The sequence below is a fragment of the Eurosta solidaginis genome, chromosome 4 (genome assembly GCF_040869045.1).
Source record: "Eurosta solidaginis isolate ZX-2024a chromosome 4, ASM4086904v1, whole genome shotgun sequence".
NCBI classification, from domain to species: Eukaryota; Metazoa; Arthropoda; class Insecta; order Diptera; family Tephritidae; genus Eurosta; species Eurosta solidaginis.
In genome coordinates this window covers 114,683,418-114,705,557 of record NC_090322.1, presented here as the reverse complement: position 1 = coordinate 114,705,557, position 22,140 = coordinate 114,683,418, and the positions used below count along the sequence as shown (strand labels likewise).

General features: G+C 40.1%; 1 protein-coding gene across 1 annotated transcript in view; it reads right to left on the bottom strand.

The window, feature by feature from the left end:
• Positions 1-5,052: 5,052 nt before the first annotated feature.
• Positions 5,053-22,140, bottom strand: part of LOC137250160 (tyrosine-protein phosphatase 10D-like) — a 332,713-nt gene continuing 315,625 nt past the window's right edge. Inside the window, exon 12 of the mRNA XM_067782531.1 lies at positions 5,053-5,304. Coding sequence (XP_067638632.1) covers positions 5,273-5,304 — 32 coding nt within the window. The 3' untranslated portion in view covers positions 5,053-5,272. The remainder of the gene's footprint in view (positions 5,305-22,140) is intronic.

Sequence of the window (22,140 nt, the reverse complement as noted above, 5' to 3'; positions counted from 1 at the left end):
AAATAAAAATGATAAATAAAATACAAGAAAAGTATTATTAGAAATATGGAAAAAAAGCAAAACGGCGCAAAGCGAGTTTTATCACAAGTAACTCGGCATCCGTCCCTTTTCCCTGTCATCTCCTCTTCATTATGTAACGAGTTCGAGCAACGAAACTATTTGTTCGTAAACTGCGTCTTAACATTCAAGTTTCTGGAAAGAGGGTGCCGGTTATATATAACTTTGCATACCGATCTTACAACAATAATATAAATTAAATTTTGGCCTATTTATGTATATATATTAAATATTTCTGTTATATATGTCTGTATAAAATAAATAAACCATTATTGGCGTTTACTATTTTATTGTATTAACAGTGCTTCACACCACCAATAGGCGCAACTACTTCCGAATTGTTATCAAAGTTCGCTAACAGGAGTTCAAAGATACTGGCAGTTTCAATAGAGCACGATCTAAAAGACGCTTAATGTCTGCGGGGACATATACATTATGTATGATCCTACTTAGGTGATCCTACTTAAGTAAAAGATTAAACTCTTACAGTATCTAGATTGAGAGGGCTGAGGTACTCGTGTTTTCAGACTAAACGGCTGTGTTTTACAATGCCGAATCTCAATATAGCGTTACTGGGATTTCCCCTGAGCATATTCGCCTCACTTTCACTTCAGTAGGTATCAATGAAGTCGCAAGACCACACATATGATCAAAGAGATAATTGCTTTATGAAGCGTTTATTTCAAGTTTCCTCAAGTTCTGCCAACCTAGTGAGTGCTCTAGATGCAATAGCGGTTGCACTTAGAAACTGAGACTACTGAACCGAAATTACGCAATGAAAAAAATTAGAAGGTCTGGGGATATCATATTTTTTTTAAGCATAGCTTATCTATGACGCTCCCTGCTTAATTTCTTTGTACTTGGATGTTACATTCCCAAACTGCCAACCCACTTGCGATGTACCTTTTTAGACTAGCCAGAGTAACGTGCCGTGGTTGACTGTGTCAAAATTTTTTAACAGGTCTCGCAGCATTATTACTGTCCTATGGTGGCAAGGGCTTTCTTGATTTAGTCCGCAATTTATTTAGTGTTAACATAAATGTAACTGCCCGGTATGATGAGTGACGAAATGCCCCAGCGGGTTAAGGGGCTTAGAATATACCCGCGGTAGGTATGCCTGTGGAAAGAGGCGAAAAAAATACTCAATTGATTCAAGGGGTTGTGTAGCGCAATATATAGCTTCTCCAACCCAATTGTCGACGTCACATACCCGTGGCGAATCGTCACTAGCTTGGAGCATTTACGAAAGTGGTTTCGTCTAAGTCATGCAACGCACTGACACGATGGCAAAAACCTGTATGTATAAAATGTGCTAGCAAACAGTGCACATGGTGTGAGACATCAGGTTGGTGGTATGGTTTAATACGATTACTTGCATCAAGGGACTGCTATATAAACGTGCAAGTAATACATTCAGCGGGAATCTGATTGTGTTGTGTGCTGACCTTGAAACCCCCCACGTCAAACCACACTCCAATGAAAAATATATAGGTCCTCGGATAAGAAGACAACGTTTTACTGATGACGACCTATGCAAAGGGCTAAGATCTTAGCGAATACACCTGGAATGTTAAAGCAAAATCCGTGTCACAGCCATCCAAGAAAAGCGATGGTCAAGGAATGGCAAGAAAACTATCAACCAATGTGAAATTTACTGGAGTGGCCATGCAAATAAGCACAATTTCGGCGTCGCACTCGTGGTGAGAGAGAGACTTTGTCGCCAAGTACCGACGTTCATGCCTGTGGATGAACGTCTCGCCGCTATCCGTATAAACAAAATTCTTTAATACATAATTCATATACGCGCATGCACCGACAGGGGAGAAAGACGAAAAGGTGAAAGAAGTTGAAGTCGATGAACGCTTAGAACGCACATATAAGCGCTGCCCTCGCCATGATATACAAATCGTGGTCGTCGACTTTTACGTCAGGGTGGGCAAGGAAGGCGTTTCTTGCCCTACAGTCGGAAAGTTCAGCCTGCACACTGACACCTCTCCTAATGGACATAGGCTGATCGACTTCGCCAGTTCTCGAAACATGGTCATATACAGCACGAGGTACATGCATAAAAATATACATAAAGTTACATTGGCGGCCGCCGTAGTGTGATGGTAGCGTGCTCTGCCTCCCATATCGTGTATCCTGGGTTCAGCCCCTGAGCAGAGTAACATCAAATATTTAGAATGAAGTTTTTTTCAATTAGAAACAAAATTAAAAATTCAAATCGGGGTCGGAAGTGATTTGGTAAACACTTCGAGTGTATTTCTGCAATGCGAAACTTATCAGTGAAAACTCATTTGCCTTGCAGATGCCGTTCGGAGATGGCATAACAAATGTAGGGCCCGTCCTGCCAATTTTTTGGGAAAATTAAAATGTGCACGATGCAAATTGGAAGAGAAGCTCGTCTTAAAATGTCCTCGGGAGTTATCGCGCCTTGCATTTTTTTTACATGGCTGTCCCCCGATTGAAATACACGCAATCAGACCGACCACGTTGTGATAGACGGACGGCATGCCTTCAGTGATTTAGATGTGCCTACGATCCGAAGACCCAGCACCGATTTGGACCATTACATCGTCGCAGCCAAAACAAAAAACACAAGGAAAACTATATGTCGAAAGGTTGCAATCGCAACATACTGTCAATGTTTTCGCAACTTAAACAAAGCAATTCGTATCAGGTAAAAAATTGATTACCGGCGACCATGGAAAAACAACTGGTACAATGAAGATTGCCGCGCGTAAATTTTATCAAACAAATTCGGCGACAAACGGAAGGTTTCAAGTCCGGGGCAAGCTCCAGTAGGAACGAAAACGGCGACCTTGTAACCGATGTCCAGAGAGTACTTAGATTATCGAGGGAACTCTTCTCAGCTCTCCCAACTGGGGACAGCGAAAAAACAAGTCCGCGGAGGCTGATGCATTACCTTCGGATCTTTTCAAATATGGCGGCGAGGAGTTGGTAAGGCGCATGCATCAGCTTCTTTGCAAAATATGGTCGCAGAAGTGCATGCCCCACGATTGGAATTTAATTGTTCTTTGCCCAGTCCCCAAAAAAGGGATCCTACAAACTACGCCAACTACCGCGGAATCAGTCTTCTTAATATCGCATATAAGGTTCAGTCAAGTGAATTGTGCGAAAGATTGGATCCCATCGCCTGATTGGATATTATCGGAGCGTCTTCAGACCTGGTAAATCTATAATCGACCAGATTTTCACAATGCGCCAAATCTTGGCGAAACCCCGTGAAAAAAGAATTGACATACGGTACCTCTTCATCGATTTAAAAGCCGCCTTCGACAGGATGAAAAGAGCTGCCTATACGCTGCTATGTCTGAATTTTTTTTTACGCAAAACTTTCAGGGTTGTGCAAAATGACGTTCAGCAACACCATCAGCTCTGCCAGAATTGGAAAAAGATCTTGCCAATTAATGTTAATCTGAACTAGGTAGGTAATTGAAAAGTGAAGTCATTTCTCGGCAAACGAAAATCATGCTCTACGAGTCAATTATCGTACCCGTCCTGCTATATGCTGCAGAAGCATGGAGCATGACAACATCAGATGAAGCGGCCCTGGGAGTGTTCGAGAGAAAAGTTCTTCGAAAGATTTACGGACCCCTACGCTTTAGTGAGGGCGAGTACCGAAGAAGATGTAATGATGAGCTGTATGAGCTTTACGCAGATATCAACATAGTCCAGCGAATTAAAACGCATCGGTTACGCTGGCTAAGCCATGTTATGCGAATGAAAGATGATGCTTCGCTACGAAAGCATTTTTATCGGAACCCGCTTATGGAAGCAGAGGAAGAGGGTGGCCCCCACTCAGCTGGAAGTATCAGGGGGAAAACAACTTATATCCCCCTGGTATGATCAATTGACGCCAGCTTACCCAGCAAAGAAGCGACTGACGCGCCTTGTTATAAGGTCATAACCGTTTGAACGCAGTTTAATGTAAGTAACAGCAACTATTCGTAAAAAACACGCCGCCAAATGTCTCACCGTATTATATTTTTTTGTTTACAGACGCGGCAGAACTACTCTCTTGGACCGGGGTTAGGTTCGACAGCTTACCGGGTCAAGAAATCACTGAGAAGGCCAACAGCAAAGAGCTGCTCCGAGCATGAACATTTATGAGTGAAACGCGGCAAACCAATTTAGGTTACACTGCAATAACAGCCCTTGCTGTCCGAGTCACTTGAAAAAGTCCGAGTCACTCCGGTACGTAAAACCGGCTATCGTGGGAAGCGATTTGCATTTACTCATCACTGTAGACGTATAAACATAAATAGTTACTAAAATTAAATAATTAATTATTGACTGGTAACTGTTAACGACCACCAATGAACATATCAAGTTAAATAAAAACAAAAATATAAAGGCCCTGTGGATTTACATATAATAGTTATATTTATAAAAGATATGCATTTAATATTGGGAAGTCTTGTAGAGTATAAAAATACAATTGCAAATTTTAATGTTACACATTCACATTACATTACAGACTTGCTTCGTTATATATGTTGACGACGCGGTAAAAGCTGAAAACTCCACTTTTCACTAAAAACTACTGTTTCATACTGACTTAATATCCACGTTCGCTAAAAATTACTAAAAACAAAATCTGCTACTCCAACAAAATTATGAAGAGCTGTAAACTCCATACATTTTCAAAAAAGTTTTGAAATGTCAACGCTTTAAATTGAGTTTTTTCGTCCTACTGTAAAATTTTGTTGAATGGAGTGAAGCAGATTCTACAGCGGCGTCGACGACATGTACAAGTGTATGTACTATTTTTCACAATTTTTGTTTTTTTAAATAGGTATTTAACATACATTTGATGTAAAAAAGTCAACATTGACTTCATTCGCACTTTCACTAATTTATTATTTAATTAAGTATTTTTTAAGTATATATATAAATATTTTTTTGTTTTCAGTATTTGTTCTTTTCTTGTTGCGATATTTTTATTTAGTCCACCATTTTATTTTAACATAATTTCGTTCTTTTCTGCGATATTCTACAATTTATATATTCGAGTAAATTTAGTGTTCCATCATATGCTTAGTTTTTAATTTTTAAATAAGTGTATACTAATTTTATTACTCCATCTTGTTCAGTTTTTGTTTCAATTTTCCAATTTTCGTCCCCCGGCCCTCTATTTATCTGCTTTTTCTTTAGCTTTTCCGATACTTTAATTGACTTAAGTTGATTTTTTTTACATTCCTGACTCCGCGATGCCTTCATCATCTGTAATGGCAATTTGTGGTAGAATTAGAATTTTCAAACAATTACATGTTTACAATTCCATTAAATAAATTGAGGTTAGGCAACGATAATGTTTCTTTATAAAATCATGCGGTTAAATTAAATACAGGTTTTAGTATTATTACTTTTATGGAAAGTGCTCTATACTTTAACCAATAAATAATAAATATATTATTTGATTTATTACTTAATTAATACAAACATATAAAGGCATGTATTGCTTTGTGCACGAGAGCTACGCGTGCAGAACTGGCAACTCAGGTGGAATGCCTCAACAATTGGACGCTGGACACACCGATGTATTCCAGGTATTAATATATGGATATCTAGAAAGCACGGCGAGGTAGATTTCTACCTCACACAGTCAGAGGTCACGGATGCTTTAAGGAATATTTGCACCGATTCAATCACGAGCCTAACAACATATGTGATAACTGTGGCGGCGACATAGTAGAAGATTTTTACCATTATTTTTCGAGTGTCCTAGGTTCTATAGCTCGAGATGCAAACTACGCAGAATTTTTGGAGAGGATTACACTTCTGAATCAATTGTTGGATGCATGCTACAAAGCAAGGTAAAATGGTCCGCGGCATGGGATGTAATAGCGAATGAAGTATCTACGAAGTCTGGAAAGGCTCCGGCGCAGCAGCGAGTTTTTAACAGTCGATTTTTATGGGTGGAGAGCAAACTGCAAAGGTGGGATCGAGCTGAGCACGTATTGGATGCAAGGCCTCCGTACAATTAGCGGCGTCAGAATAATAAAATAAGAAAATACCGGAATATATTTAGGTAATATAATAGTAAAACAGGCGACGGATTCGAGACAAGGCCTCTTCAACCGTTCGAATACTGCCCCAGGTGAAGGAATAAAGCACGGATTGGAGACACGGCCTTTTCAACCGTTTGACCAAAAGCAGTCAACATACACGCAACGACAAACCTAAGGATTGGAGACAAGGCCTCTCCAAATGTAGAAACTAGAGTCGGAGTGTAAACGACTAACATGTAATCAGGGTTTATACACGGATTGGAGACAAGGCCTCTCCAACCGGTGGAAGTACGAGAAAAGCAGCCGTTACGTATTGTGGGGAAAAAAGAAAAAACCTATTAAAATTTAATGAAAAGAAGTAATGAAGGCTAAGTTCGGGTGTAACCAAATATTACATACTCAGCTGAGAGCTTTGGATACAAAATAAGGGAAAATCACCATTTAGCAAAATTAACCTAGGGTAACCCTGGAAAGTGTTTGTATGACATGGGTTTCAAATGGAAGGTACTAAAGAGTATTTTTAAAGCGAGTGCGCCATAGTTCTACAGGTGGACACAATTTCAGGATATCGCCATAAAGGTGGACCAAGGGTGACTCTAGAATGTGTGTAGTACGATATGGGTACCAAATGAGAGGTGTTAATGATTAGCGATGAGCGATTTTTAAATCGACCCGCCCTAATATACATATATAAAAAAACCCTACAATACAAGCAGTCGAACGCACAAACATGCCACAAGCATTGTGTGCACAGTTTTTAAGGTATGCTTGGAAATATTCGTAGAAGTGGTATGTGTCAAGCACATTGAGGTAGTAAGCAGGACGTGCCAGTCCCAGCTTTAAATATACCGCGGGACTATCAAAGTACAGCAACGTGGCCCCGACAGACGTAGAGCTTAGTGCTCAACCTACCTCCCGCCGGAATACTTGAAGGTAGTACCGGGGGGTAAATGGTACTTAGACGGTAGGAGGTTTAGTGCGGCTAAAGTCCCACACTGACTATGAGGCTTTCGATGCTTCCTCGTAAAAACAAAAAAAAAAATATCTATGTATTGCTTTGTAAAATTACATATATACACCAATTTTTAATTCTAAAGCTCTTATGAACCATTTTATTATAAAGATGTGGGTAGTGGTTAACTTGCAACCGTGCAATGGAATGCACACAAGTACATGAGGGTGGTCCATATAAATCAAATAACATTTAACCCTTCAGACAGTAAAATCAAAGTCAATAATATGACACACAAATTTTGGTACTGGTTGTCAAAATTAAAATCTCTAAGAGAATACTCAAAAAATTTTAATATAATTTTTCGTTTTCTAATAACGAAATCGATAATAACGTAGCTAGCGATGTTATATATGTGTACATTTTGGTTCCAATTGAAAACAGTTGAGGGATGTTGCAGAAGGGTTCAAGTTCTGGGGCCGCATCGTAACATACTATCCGTGATCCAATGCCGTTTTTAAAATAACAATAGCTCCTAAATGGTGTATAGGATTAATGAAATATGTGAATTAGGGACAACGCGTACTCACTAGATCCATAATATATTATTATTTTTTAAGTGGTTGGAAACCCTAGTTTAATCGCTTGAGTGAAAATAGTTTACGATCCGTGATCGTATGTTACGATTCCAAAGCAGCTTACTCAGAACATATATTAAAATCTGAATTTTTAATAACTTTGCGACTCCCTTAACCGTTTCCAGTCGGGACCAAAATTGATTGTTTTAGATAAATTTTGGGTATTAGAAAACAAAAGATTAAATTAAAGTTTTTAGATTCTCCTTAGGGAATTTTAACTGTGTGATAACCCTTAACTGTCTCCAGTTGGGCTTAAAATTTAGACGTGGTATTTTTTACCTTGCCGTTTGAAGGGAGAAGACTGGAAAAAAGTGGTTTTTTGATTTATTAGAACCAACTTAATGTGCATACATTTGGTTGATTAAACTCAGTTGGTGACAATATTTTGGGCTATATTTTAACTTTGATCAAACTATTAATTAGGAAGGGTCAAAAATGTTATGTCTTTTTTTTTTAACGACATGCTTGATATACATATACACTATGCGACCTTAATTCAACCATGGTATAAAAAGGAAGGTAGTTCAACTTAAAAATTATTGTCGTGTTTGGGGATTTTTGAAGTTTCAAGCTCCTGTTTCGGTATGACAACACAACGGTAATCTGACAATGATAATATGCTTTAGCGCGATATATGTGCATCCATATATTTTGCGAATAAAGTAAAACATGTAACTTTACTTTAAAAGATAATGGATAATTACTCGTTATTGGACAATCTCATACGTTTATGGCAATCTAATCCCAAAACTAAAAAAACGTGTATATCTGTGTACGTCTTTATAACATGATTTTATTCAATGAATGTAATACTTGACAGGGATACCATCAAGTAAGCTTTTGCATTTTGTTATTTCCATAAACAATTTCTGCTTATTTTAGGTGTACATTTAAATGACGAAGAAAAGCACAATTTGGCAAGCATTCTCTCATAAAGCCTTTTCGTCGGACATATCTAAAGGCATGTTGGGTATGTTAAGAAAAGATATACATACATAATTTCCCAAAAGTTTGCAGTATTTGAGAGAAAGGCTTGTTGTAAGAGCAAGGGTGTCATGTTTCTCAAGGTATTTAGCTGCTACGTGTGTCAGACGCCACTGTCATGCCAATGTTAAAATGGCATGGGAATGCCCCAAGTAGCCTCTGCTACAACGGGTATGCGGATTCTCATGCCTGGGCATGTGGATTCTCATGGCTGACCTGCAGAACTACTGGGAAAAATTTTATTTATAATTCTTTCCTCAAGCGATACTTTTGAATCAGAGTTGTTAAAGAATGCATAATGATTCCTTTGATTGCAGCCGCAGACGATTACAATAATATTTTGTTAGTGCGGAACATATATGTTCTACTTCTATATTGCCACTACACACGGCGCAATAACACCAGACATAAAGCCATTAGCACAACAACAACAAGTTGACAGCCCGTATTCCGGTAATGAATTTTAAAGGGAGGAAAGTTTTTGGTACTTGCTGCTTGGTATTGTGCTACTTTTTTACAACCTTAGTTATGTAATGTACGGACAAAAGCCAAACCCGATATATGGATAAGAAAATTTAATGAGCCGAATAAGGAAAACTAGAACTTGCAGAGGTGAGAAGAAATAACGAGGAAGAGGATTAGACAGAGAGGAGGCAGGTGGTTAGATAGAGAAAGTCGGAACAATGCCTATCTGGTTTCATTATTCGGCTGGAAGTATTTCATGTTTGTCTAAACAGAGGTAGCCAGAGCTGTTTAAAATAAAATTCCAATAAGAGATTTTGTTTGCCATCAATTAAATCTATAATCTCTGATTTGTTGCAGCATTAATTAAACATTCTATATACCGTTTACCGTCAATCCCGAGTTTTCGTGTTACAAACCTTCCAGATACTCATCCGTAACTTTATTATATTGTTCCAGATCGCCAGTCATCTCATTGAAGTCAGCAGTATCTTTCCTTATTTGTGAACGATGTCATACTCTGAAGGTTCAACCATTCAGTTCCTTAAACTAAGAGGAAATGGAAATAAACGCTTTCACAAAAGGAAACACAGACCGCAGCCGCTATTTTCTTGCACTTTACTTCATATTTCATAAAGGCATTAATGTATTATTTTTTATGATACTGAAAAATCAGCGCCGCAGATAAGTCAAGAAGCAACACTTAAATTTATGAGGGCGAGTTTTGACAAATGCGACTCCATTTTGACTTCACCTGTTTGGTTTTATAGCGCCATAATACGAGGCACACTAACACACATCAGAGTGCCGATATATTGCTTATGCTACTGCAACCAAAACTATTTTTAGGCTACTTTTTTTTGATTTCGAATTCAAAACTCATTGAGAGAATGTTTTACCAGCAATATATAGCAATATATCATATGAATAATGAATAAAAAGATTTAGTCATTATTTCTTTTCTTCACTTTTTTATTCCATGGATTGCATTCCGCTGCCTTTTGTTTTCCATGTATAATTTAAACTACACTTATGTATGTCCCAAATGCTTCTTGGGTATTTGCGACGCCATTTCGAACGAACGCAAATAACTGATAGGTTAACTAGAGTTTAACCCTACCAGATCGGCCGTTTAAGCTCAGCTTAAACTTCAGTTAAGGTAGACTGAAAAACTGCGGAATAAGGTTAAGCGTAGTTTAACTGACAAACTGAGTTGACTTTGTACTGAAAACCGGGCCTTAATGATGGAATTGTTCTTACTAGTTCCGAAAATTAAAAAAATTACAAAATTTCATCAACACATGCTTGTTTGTTGTAAATGATTCATAGAGGTATAGCTTTTTTAATATCTTAAATACTTATAAGATGTCGTTAAAATTTGGTGAGAAGTAATTAAAACTTGTAATTTTGCTTTTCGGATTTATATGAAAAACACATCACCTTCTCAATATGTTTTAGAAAATATATTGTAACGAATTTTTATTTGCAAATCCTCTTATTTGCCCTTTTGCTAGGATCGTATCGCTAAACTGTTGAATAAATAACTCCAATATTGAATAACGGAAAAATGGCCTTTATTAAAATACTTCACAATAACACTCAAACTGTGCAACGAATAGCTTAATAACCAAACTCATATCTTAAAGGAAACTGACTTTCAAAATAATAGTGCTATTGCTCGCTAGATATCGTCTTACTCGTAACTGCTTGACAATTCAAATCAAACTGAATTCTTCTTACTCGCTGGCGCCGCTTTTATAGTTTACGCTGCATACTTCTAGGCTCTTCGATTTCCAGAAGTTACTAGTTGTTTCGGCTACAAAATCGTCAGCCACAACTACGTGCACAAATTATTGCTCTCTCTTGTGACAACTCAGATAAGGTATATGCATGTGTTTGTAGTTTACAGTCTCCCGCACACACATAAGCGTATAAGTAAATTCATCGGTGTGTGACATCTCATCTCTTGCTGCCTTGTATGTAAATGTTGCTCGTCGGAATGTGTACATATGTGTAGACGCAATTATTTATTCGTTTATGTAGATACATAATGATTGAATTATTGATGTGCATTCACGTCACTGCTTAGATCGGCTTAGAGCTGGCAGCACTCCTTAGTTTTGCTAATATTCGTAACACTGCCCTCCACCTAAGTCTGATCGTCCCGATCAGACAAATCTCTCGATCTAAACGCTGCTAGCATCGCCAAATGTACCACTCTTCTACTCCGTGGTTTCTCAATGCTTTGTATGCGGTAGATGGTATCACTGAGCTTCTTCACAATCTTGTACGGGCCTTCCCAACTGCACCGAAATTGGGCTGGGACACCTTTCCGCCGGTGAGGGTTGTTTAACAGTACCAAATCTCCATTCCGGAAACCTTCCGAATTATTTTCCCTGTCGTACCTGTGTTCCATCTTACTACTCATTATTCTGGATCGTTCTCTCGCACTCTGTTGCTTGGCCAATGAAGAACTACTTTGTAGAGCTTGTTCTTGACGGATTGGCTTCACATACTCAGTATCGTTCCGACGTTTCCCAACAAAAGTGCGCGCTGGCTTGAAATCATCCTTGCATTCTTTCTGAAAAATTCTTTCAGTGAATTTAGTGCGTCCATTAGGGTTTGTTGATGCCGGTCTTTTCCTCGCAGGTACTTTTAATTTCGCTTTATTTGGCACATTCGATCCATCAACCTTTGCTCGATCTACTTTCCTTGACTTTCGTGGTCTCTGTCGAATCTCCTCGACCAGCACTCGCTTACTGCTGAACCCTTTTTCCAAACTGAAGTTAAGTGGCACATCTTGGTTCTCATAATGCATCACCCTTCTCTGCATATCGATCTTGATGTCATGGTCAACCAAGAAATCCACTCCCAATATAACTTCATCAACGATCTCCGCCACAACGAATTTGTGTAGAACCATGACCTTCCCAATTAGGATTTCACATATTACTTCTCCCTGAACTTGGTTATATTCGCCTGTGACCGTACGCAACCTCGCTCCAGGTAATGACTTTATTCCCCTGTAGACCAAATCAGATCGAATCAAGGAATGAGATGCCCCCGTATCTACAGTCAGTACACGCTCTTTACCATCCACATTCCCTCTGATGGTAAGACTGCTTGATTTCCTTCCAATCTGCGACACAGATATCACAGGACATTCAACAGCCGGGGCAAGTTTTCGTTCTTTACTTTCGACACGCTCTTGCTCATTTCCGCGAGCTTTGCGTTTACGGCCACCCACATTGTTGGAACTATTAGGACCAAGATCGCAATGACGTGCAATGTGACCTGGGTTGCCGCACTTGAAACATTTAATAACTCCGGCATTCTTCTGTTGAGATCCCCTTAGTGCTTCCAAAATTGTGTCTACCCACTCCGGCCTTTCTACTTCCCCACTATGAGCTTTGTATGCTGGTTTACTCAATAGTGAGGCCGTTTCCTGAGTCAATGCATGTGATACCGTTTCAGAAAATGTCAGCTTTGGGTTTGCGTATGTAGCTCGCTTCGTTTCCACGTCCCGTATGCCATTTATGAAACTCTGGATTTTTACCCTTTCAGTGTATTCCACGGGTGCGTCCGCATTTGCAAGATGAGCCAATCTTTCAATATCTGAAGCAAACTCCTGCAATGTTTCATTTGCTTTTTGGTAGCGGTTTTGCAACTCAATTTGGAATATCTGTTTCCTATGCTCGCTTCCATAACGTCGTTCTACAGCAGCCATCAATGCTTCATAATTGTTCCGCTCTCCTTCGGGAATCGTCTGTAGAATTTCCGCTGCTGGCCCCTTCAATGCCACGAATAGTGCAGCAACTTTATCTTCCGCATTCCAGTTGTTCACTGCTGCGGTCTTCTCAAACTGTAGCTTAAAGACCTGGAAAGGAACAGAACCGTCAAAGGATGGTGTTTTTACCTTTGTATTGCTTGCTGAAACAGCTGGGCGGTATAATTGCAACTCTTGTATACGACCTCTCAAAGCATCCACCTCGGCTTCGATTTTTTCCTCAAACTGCGTTATTTTCTCGTCCATACGTGCTTCGAGTTTTGATGATATACGCGCCTCTTGTGCTTCGAGTTGTACTGTTATGCGTGCCTCTTGTGCTTTCAGTTGTGTCTCCATTTTTGATGTAATCTGTGTCGACATTTCTGCCATACGCGTTTCTTGTGCTTCAATCTTCGATGTAATCTGTGTCGACATTTCTGACATACGCGTTTCTTGTGCTTCAATCTTGGATGTTATGCGTGTCTCCTGCGATTCTAGTTGTGATGCCATATATGTCTTCTGTTCTTCCATCTTGGATGTTATACGGTTCTCCTGCGATTCCATATATGTCTGCTGTTCTGCCAGTTGAGATGACACTGTCGATGTTTGAGCAGATATTGCAGCTAAAATCATGTTCAAGTCTGTACTGGTAACCGTCTGCGATGTTTCGTTCTTCTCTTCAATTTTTGTTGTCTCCTCGCCATCAAGATGAAAGACATGCTCTTCCACATCAATTCCTTCTGCTTCCATTGCTTCTCGTAGCCGTGCCTGAAGTTCGAGTTTAACGCCGCTTGTATTCAATCCACGGCTCTCCAACTCCTTCTTCAGTTGCGGGATCTTCAATTCACTTAACTTTGCCATGTCCTTGTTGTCCTCTAGAATTTATTCAACAATTCCTCTTCTGACACCAATTGTAACGAATTTTTATTTGCAAATCCTCTTATTTGCCCTTTTGCTAGGATCGTATCGCTAAACTGTTGAATAAATAACTCCAATATTGAATAACGGAAAAATGGCCTTTATTAAAATACTTCACAATAACACTCAAACTGTGCAACGAATAGCTTAATAACCAAACTCATATCTTAAAGGAAACTGACTTTCAAAATAATAGTGCTATTTCTCGCTAGATATCGTCTTACTCGTAACTGCTTGACAATTCAAATCAAACTGAATTCTTCTTACTCGCTGGCGCCGCTTTTATAGTTTACGCTGCATACTTCTAGGCAGGGATGCACCTTAACGTTAAGCTAATCGTTTATCAAAAAATTTCCGCCGTTTCCGTTGAAACACTTCGAAATATTATCGATAAAGAAATTATCAAGATAAATTGTATCTCGTTTTTAACCGAAACGAAAAGCTTTCGTTAACGTTAAACACGTTAACGAAAACGTGATAATTTATGTTTGAATTGTGCTGGCAATGCTATAGCCATGGTGAAGCCGTAAGGTGGCAACAACGAGCGCACATACACACACAAACTCTATGTAATTTGTTTGTGTAATTCGTTGGTGGTAATGTCAAAAATACTCTGAGAAATGTTCGTACTGTCAAAATTCATGAGAAAAGTTGCAATCAGCTTGGATAATGCTTTCACCTTTAATGACTCCGCCATCAATCAGCTTTGCCAGCATAGTTTGAAATTAATAATCAACATAAACGATTTGATTTCGTTTTGATATGGCAGAAAACGAAACGAAATCATTTCGTTAATTTGACGATCTTAACGTTAATAAACGAAACGAAATGACTTCGTTTCGTTTATTAACGTTGATTATCGTAACGAAATGATATCGTTTCGTTGGTTAAGCATGCCTGCTTCTAGGCTCTTCGATTTCCAGAAGTTACTAGTTGTTTCGGCTACAAAATCGCCAGCCACAACTACGTGCACAAATTATTGCTCTCTCTTGTGACAACTCAGATAAGGTATATGCATGTGTTTGTAGTTTACAGTCTCCCGCACACACATAAGCGTATAAGTAAATTCATCGGTGTGTGACATCTCATCTCTTGCTGCCTTGTATGTAAATGTTGCTCGTCGGAATGTGTACATATGTGTAGACGCAATTATTTATTCGTTTATGTAGATACATAATGATTGAATTATTGATGTGCATTCACGTCACTGCTTAGATCGGCTTAGAGCTGGCAGCACTCCTTAGTTTTGCTAATATTCGTAACAATATGTTACAATGTTCAGTTACGTATATTACAATTGCATTGTCGGATATAGAAGCATAAATGCTTTTGGAAAAGAAACAAAATTTTGCATAGTCAATAAATAAGGTCGATATGACTGATACTTTCACCGTATAGTAGAGCAGACATTCAGGAGGCAAACCTACAGCCAGAAAGTAACGATAACGTAGGTAATGAAATATAAAAAGTAAAACATAATGGCGCAACCAAACTAGGAAGTTAGGAATTTAATATTTTAGAGAATTTTACTGTTCATTTAAAGTTTAAACGGCCAAACTGGCAGAGTAAGCTAACTTTTCTTTTAACTTTAGGTTAAATTCGCACTAGAAAACAGAGCCTTATAATTCAATAATTTTCTATTTCTAAAGGTCGAAATACGGTCACTTTATATACAAATTTATGATTGTAATACTTTATTCACTCGAGGAATGCTTTTCAATACTATTATTCATTTGCGGAATGCTTCAGAATATCGTTACTCCATAGGCATATTGCTTTTAAACTTTATTATTCCACATAAGGAACGCACAATTAGTCCGGACTAATAAAAAGGAATAATGGCTAATATTAGTTATTCCGAAAAAAGGAATAAAAGCTGCAATCCAAAAGTGTTACTCCAGGAATTGGAATTCATGGATTGCATTCCGGGGTGTTGCATTCTTTAACAACTATGATTTAAATAATAAAATATTTTTTATTTTTATACCCAGATATACTTCTACACAGGGTATTATAACTTTGATTGGATAACGGTTGGTTGTACAGGTATAAAGGAATCGAGATAGATATAGACTTCCATATATCAAAATCATCAGTATCGAAAAAAAATTTGATTGAGACATGTCCGTCCGTCCGTCCGTCCGCTAACACGATAACTTGATTAAATATTGAGATATCTTCACCAAATTTGGTACACGAGCTTATCTGGACCCAGAATAGATTGGTATTGAAAATGAGCGAAATCGGATGATAACCACGCCCACTTTTTATATATATAGCATTTTGGAAAACACAAAAAACCTGATTATTTAGTAAATAATACACCTACAATATAGAAATTTGACATGTGGACTGATATTGAGACTCTTGATAAAAATTTGAAATTTTTTTTAAATGGGCATGGCACCGCCCCTTTCATGACTATGATAAAAGCAATTTTACAAATATAATAATAAAATAAAAATACCTATCGTAACAAAATTCGGCAGAGAGGTTGGCTTTTAATATAAGGAATGCTTTGAAGAAAAATTAACGAATTCGGTTAAGGACCACGCCCACTTGTATATAAAAGATTTTTAAAAGGGTCGTTTTAAAAGGGGCGAATAAAATAAGCTATATCTTTGCAAAAAAAGCTTTATATCAACGGTATTTCATTTCGCAAGTGGGTTTAGAACATTAAATAGGAAAAACTTCAAATTAAAAAAAATTGGCCTGGCACCGCCCATTTTTTGTCTAAGCAATTTGCAATGTTTCGGGAGCCATAACTCGACGAAAAATTTGGTCTTTAACGGGAAATATTTTCAGTAAAAATGGACTAAATCGGTTAAATCGCCTTCTTTTATATAAAAGATTTTGTAAAAATGCCTAGATGCAGGTAATAAGCTATTTCTAGTAAGAGTTGGAAAATTGCGTTAATAACCCTGCACTTTTTTTTGTAATAACGCTTTTTAGTACAATGTGACTAGTATGTTTATTTTTATTGTTCTGCTATATCTTTATTTTAAAATAAACAGTAGGGAAATCCCCATATATGAAGGAATACTGCATTATTACCCGTTGTTGTTGTTGTCGTAGCAATGCTCGCCCCACCTAATAGCCGCGACCGATCACAAATTGTCATCAATATCCTCTAACGGGAGTCCAAGGAAACTTGCCGTTTCAACAGGGGTGGACCATAAGGAAAGGGGTGTTAGAGGCGTTGGTTCCACATTACAATTAAAGAGATGGTTGGTGTCATGTGGGGACACATTGCAAGCGGGGCATACATTTTGTATGTCGGGGTTGATTCTGGATAGGTAAGAGTTTAACCTGTTACAGTATCCAGAACGAAGTTGAGCAAGAGTGACACGCGTTTCCCTGGGGAGTATGCGTTCCTCTTCCGCGAGTTCTGGATATTTTTCTTCAAGTACTGGATTCACCGGGCAATTCCCGACATAAAGGTCCGACGCCTGTCTATGGAGTTCACCAAGGACCTGCTTGTGTTTTTTCGCTTCATACGGCTGGGTTCTCAGGTGCCGTATTTCCTCAAAATGCTTACGGAGATGACTCCTTAGGCCCCTAGGCGGTGCTGGTTCGTCAATCAGATGTCTGTTGGGATGCCCAGGTTTCTGGGTATTCAACAGAAACTGTTTGGTCAGCATCTCATTTCTCTCCCTGATGGGGAGTATTCTCGCCTCATTATGCAGATGGTGTTCTGGGGACATAAGAAGACAGCCCGTGGCGATTCTGAGAGCAGTATTTTGGCAGGCCTGTAGTTTCTTCCAGTGGGTAGTTTTTAGGCTTGGCGACCATATGGGTGACGCGTAGCACGTAATCGGCTGGCTAATTGCTTTGTATGTGGTCATGAGCGTTTCTTTATCTTTTCCCCAGGTACTGCCAGCAAGGGATTTGAGGATTTTATTACAGCTCTGAATTCTCGGAACAATTGCGGTTGCGTGCGCACCAAAATGTAGATCCTGATCAAACGTCACACCCAAGATCTTGGGGTGTAGGACAGTCGGTAGCGTAGTGCCAACGACGTGGATGTTCAATATGGTCGACATTTGGGGCGTCCATGTTGTAAATAAGGTCGCGGAAGATTTAGTCGGTGACAATGCCAGGTTTCGCGAGGCGAAAAAACTGGAGAGATCAGGGACATAGCCGTTTATTTTATTGCATAGCTCATCGATCTCTGGGCCTGGGCCTGTGGCCATTATTGTGCAGTCATCGGCGTAGGAAACGATTGTGACTCCTTCCGGTGGTGAAGGTAGCTTAGATATGTATAAATTAAACAAAAGTGGGGATAGGACACCACCCTGTGGCACCCCTTGTTTAATTCTCCTTGGTTTTGATGTTTCGTTTCTGAATTGCACCGATGCCTGCCGACCACCCAGATAATTTGCGGTCCACCTTTTAAGACATGGGGGAAGGGTAGACCCTTCCAGGTCTTGCAGTAATGAGCCATGGTTGACCGCATCAAAGGCTTTTGATAGGTCTAGCGCTACGAGTACTGTTCTATGGTGGGGGTATTGATTCAAACCGCAATTTATCTGGGTGCTAATGACATTTAGCGCGGAGGTAGTGCTATAAAGTTTTCTGAAGCCATGCTGATGAGGGGCTAGCTGCAAATGTGCTTGGAAATAAGGGAGCAAAATGGCTTCAAGCGTCTTTGCCACTGGCGATAGGAGAGATATCGGACGATATGACTCACCTACGTTAGCTGGTTTCCCAGGCTTTAGTAGCGGGACCACCTTGGCCATTTTCCATTTCTCGGGTATGGCAAAGGTGGAGAGAGACAGGTTGAAGACATGCGCTAAATATTTGAAACCCTCTTTCCCTAGGTTTTTAAGCATCGGCATGGCTATGCCGTCTGGGCCACTGCTTTGGATGGTTTAGCGCGACCAATGGCGTCCTCAACCTCTCTAGCGGTGATGGTGATTGGTGACGCGCTGAATTTGTGTTTATGTGCGTTTCTATTGGCTCTCCGTCTATCTTTGTCGACCGTAGGATGCATTATATATTGTCGGCAGAAAGCGCTCGCGCATTTTTCCGCATCCGACAGCACCTTATCGCCAAAGGCGATGGAAACTTTGTCTTTGTGCTTAGTCGGATTCGATAGGGACTTTACGGTGGACCAAAGTTTACCTACACCGGTAGAGAGGTTACAACCTCTTAGGTGCTCTTCCCATTTCACCTGCTTGTGTTCGTCCACAAGCAATCTGATGCGTTGGTTTATATCCCTTATTTGGGGGTCGCCTGGATCAAGCTGTCTTATAAGGTCGCGTTCCCTCGCTAAGCTCGCGGCCTCCGCCGGGAAGTGGGGCCGGATTTCGGCAATTCTCCCGGCGGGAATGAAATGTGCCGAGGCGGATTCAATGACCTTACGGAAGGCACGCTCCCCTTGGCGGGCATCAGTCGGGATAGGGAGGGCAGCAAAGCTGCTGTCTGTTGCAGATTTATATTCTTCCCACTTTCCTTTTTTGAAGTTTATGAAAGTGCGTTTTTCGGTGACGATGAAGTCGGCGGTACGCTCGAACGAAATAAGTATGGGCAGGTGGTCGGATGACAATGTTACCATCGGCTGCCAGTTGACGCAGTTTACGAGTTCTGCCCTCACGATTGAGATATCTGGCGAGCTATGACAGCTTCCTACCATACGTGTGGGGGCGTCTCCGTTTATTGTGCAGAACGTCGTTTCTTCTATTTGATCCGCCAACATCTCACCCCTACTGTCCGCCCGCAAGTTTGAATGCCATAGGTCGTGATGGGCATTGAAATCGCCTAAGATAATGCGATTGTTGCCAGTGAGTAAGGCCTCGATTTTAGGGCGGTATCCACTGGGGCAACAGGTGACAGGAGGGATGTAGATGTTGATGATTTCTAGATTTGCATCGCCTGACCGGACAGATAGGCCTTGACGTTCTAAGACATTGTCCCTGCGGTCGATGCCAGGATCAAATATATGATATTGCACAGAGTGGTGTATAATAAACGCGAGGCCGCCTCCATTTCCGCTCTCGCGGTCCTTCCTGTGCACATTATACCCAGATCAGGTCTGCAATGCAGATCTTGCTGTGAGTTTAGTCTCTTGAATCGCAGCAATGCGGATGTTGTGCCGCTTCATGAAATCGACTATCTCCGTAATCTTCCCAGTTAGTCCATTACAGTTTAACTGCAGAATTCTGAAGTGCATGAGGGGTGACGCCGCCTCTCTAGGGGTAAGTGACGGGTGACTACGCCTAGGTTGTGGAAGGCCAGGACGCAATTGCTGTTGTGGCCTTGTGACTGGGCGCCCTTGGGCAAGCATTGGGGTACCCGGATGATTTGGGTTTGCGACCTGGCAACATGGCGCGATGAAACCCGTCGAGGGGTTGCCGTCGCGGAGACCAGAACATCTAGGAAAGTGGCACCACCCAAGGCAGGAGCTGCATTGAGCGGATGTCGCAAACCTATATATTCTGTGCTGGCAGACGGTGCAAACGGAGGGAGGGACTAAGAGTCTGTTTCCCTGACCTGCACGATTGCTGCCAGAAAAGAGGGGGAAGAAGAAGACGGGGGCAGGGGCTGATGCTCAGCATTGCTACCAGCTCTACTACGAAGGTAGTAGTTATGAGTGGTACCAGCTGTTTCAGTTGTTGGCGCCGTGGGGCGCGAGCAGCAGCGGGTACTTGTTGTGGCTTGCTGAGCAGCGAGGCTGCTGGATGGTAGTGGAGGGGCACTTAGGCGTAGACTACGGGACGCCCTTGGGCGTGAGCAGCAAGGAACCACAAAAGATTTATGAAAGTTACGTGGACGTCGGGTTTTGGGATCAAGCCCAGAACAACCTGTCCGATGCAACCATCCCTTGCACGAGACACACTGAACAGAGTATGACCGTCCTAAAAAGATTCTTTTCTGGCAAATGCAGCAAAACCATTTCTCAGGACCGGGGTCAGGAGACGGACCCGGATTGGGTTCGATACCTTCCCGGAGTAAGAGAATATGTAGCAGTCCTGTTGCAAGGAGCTGCTGGAAGGATGACAATTTGTGGGAGGGACGAAACAAATTAAATGGGGTCACACTGAAATGACAGTCCGTTCATGGTCATTGGTGTTAGCTTCTGTATCCTTTCTGCTTCTTTTAAACGAAAATTAGTTCAGAATAGATCCATATGTGTATGTATTATTGCGCAGCCTTGTAACACTATTAAGCACACAAAACAAACAACAACAGCATTTCAAAGGGTACAGCTGGGTATGTAATGTTCGGTTTCACCCGAACTTAGACTTCCTTACTTTTTTTAATTTGGACTTGTAGCCAATTCATGTTAAATCGCTCTTCGATTACTTAAATAATTTCCTCAATAGTATTCTTCAAACATTTTTTAGACGATTGGTATATTGCATTATTTACATATTTCAAAATGTTTGCTCAACTGGCTGCTCATATTTTCCCACTGAACTAAATTTCAAAAATTAATAATAATATTGTAACGAATTTACTGCAGTTCCCCTTATTTGCAACCTTCTGCTAACGTCCCAATCACTAAACTGTTGAATAAATAACTCCAATATTCGATAATGCAAAATGGTCTTTATTATACTACTTTCAAAATAACACTTCTATTGCTCGACAGATAGCGTGCTTAATAAAAACTGATTCTCGCGCCTCTACTGTTGTGGCCTTTTATACTGTCTGGTTTCCTCGTTGTATACTTCTAGGCTCTTCCATACCAGAACTTACTAGTTAGTTATCAGCCACAAAATCACCAGCCGCAACTATGTTTATAGCTTCTCATATGCGCGTGAGTAATACTTGCACAAATTATTGCCCTCTCTTGTGAGCACCTCAGATAAGATATATGCATGTGTTTGTGCGTTGCTTCTTCGCTGAGTGTACGTACATATGTATCTGTAGACATAATAATTGAATTATTGATGTGCATACAGTCACTGCTTAGCATCGGCTTAGAGATGGCAGTACCCCTTAGTGTTGCTAATATTCGTAACAATATGTAGTCGGATTTTCTGTAGATATATTTAAAATAAAAGCTGCTTTCGAAACAAAAATAGGCAAAAAACAGACCTTTTTTCCATTCTCTGGCCATTCGCGACAGCTGTTCTCCCTGTCAGCTATTATTTGACAGGTAGGTATGGGAATGAAGGAATAAAAAGATTTTTCACTTGTATGAATTCACAATGGTCATGTGGCTTATATCACATTAAGTTGAACTCCCTTCATTTTTTGTACCATCAATTCAACAAATAATTTAAAATTTTTTTGGATAAGTAAAAAACTTTTCGTATTATCATTCAGCAGATATGGATTTTTCAAAAATACATAACTCTGATTTTATTGGTACTTACACCA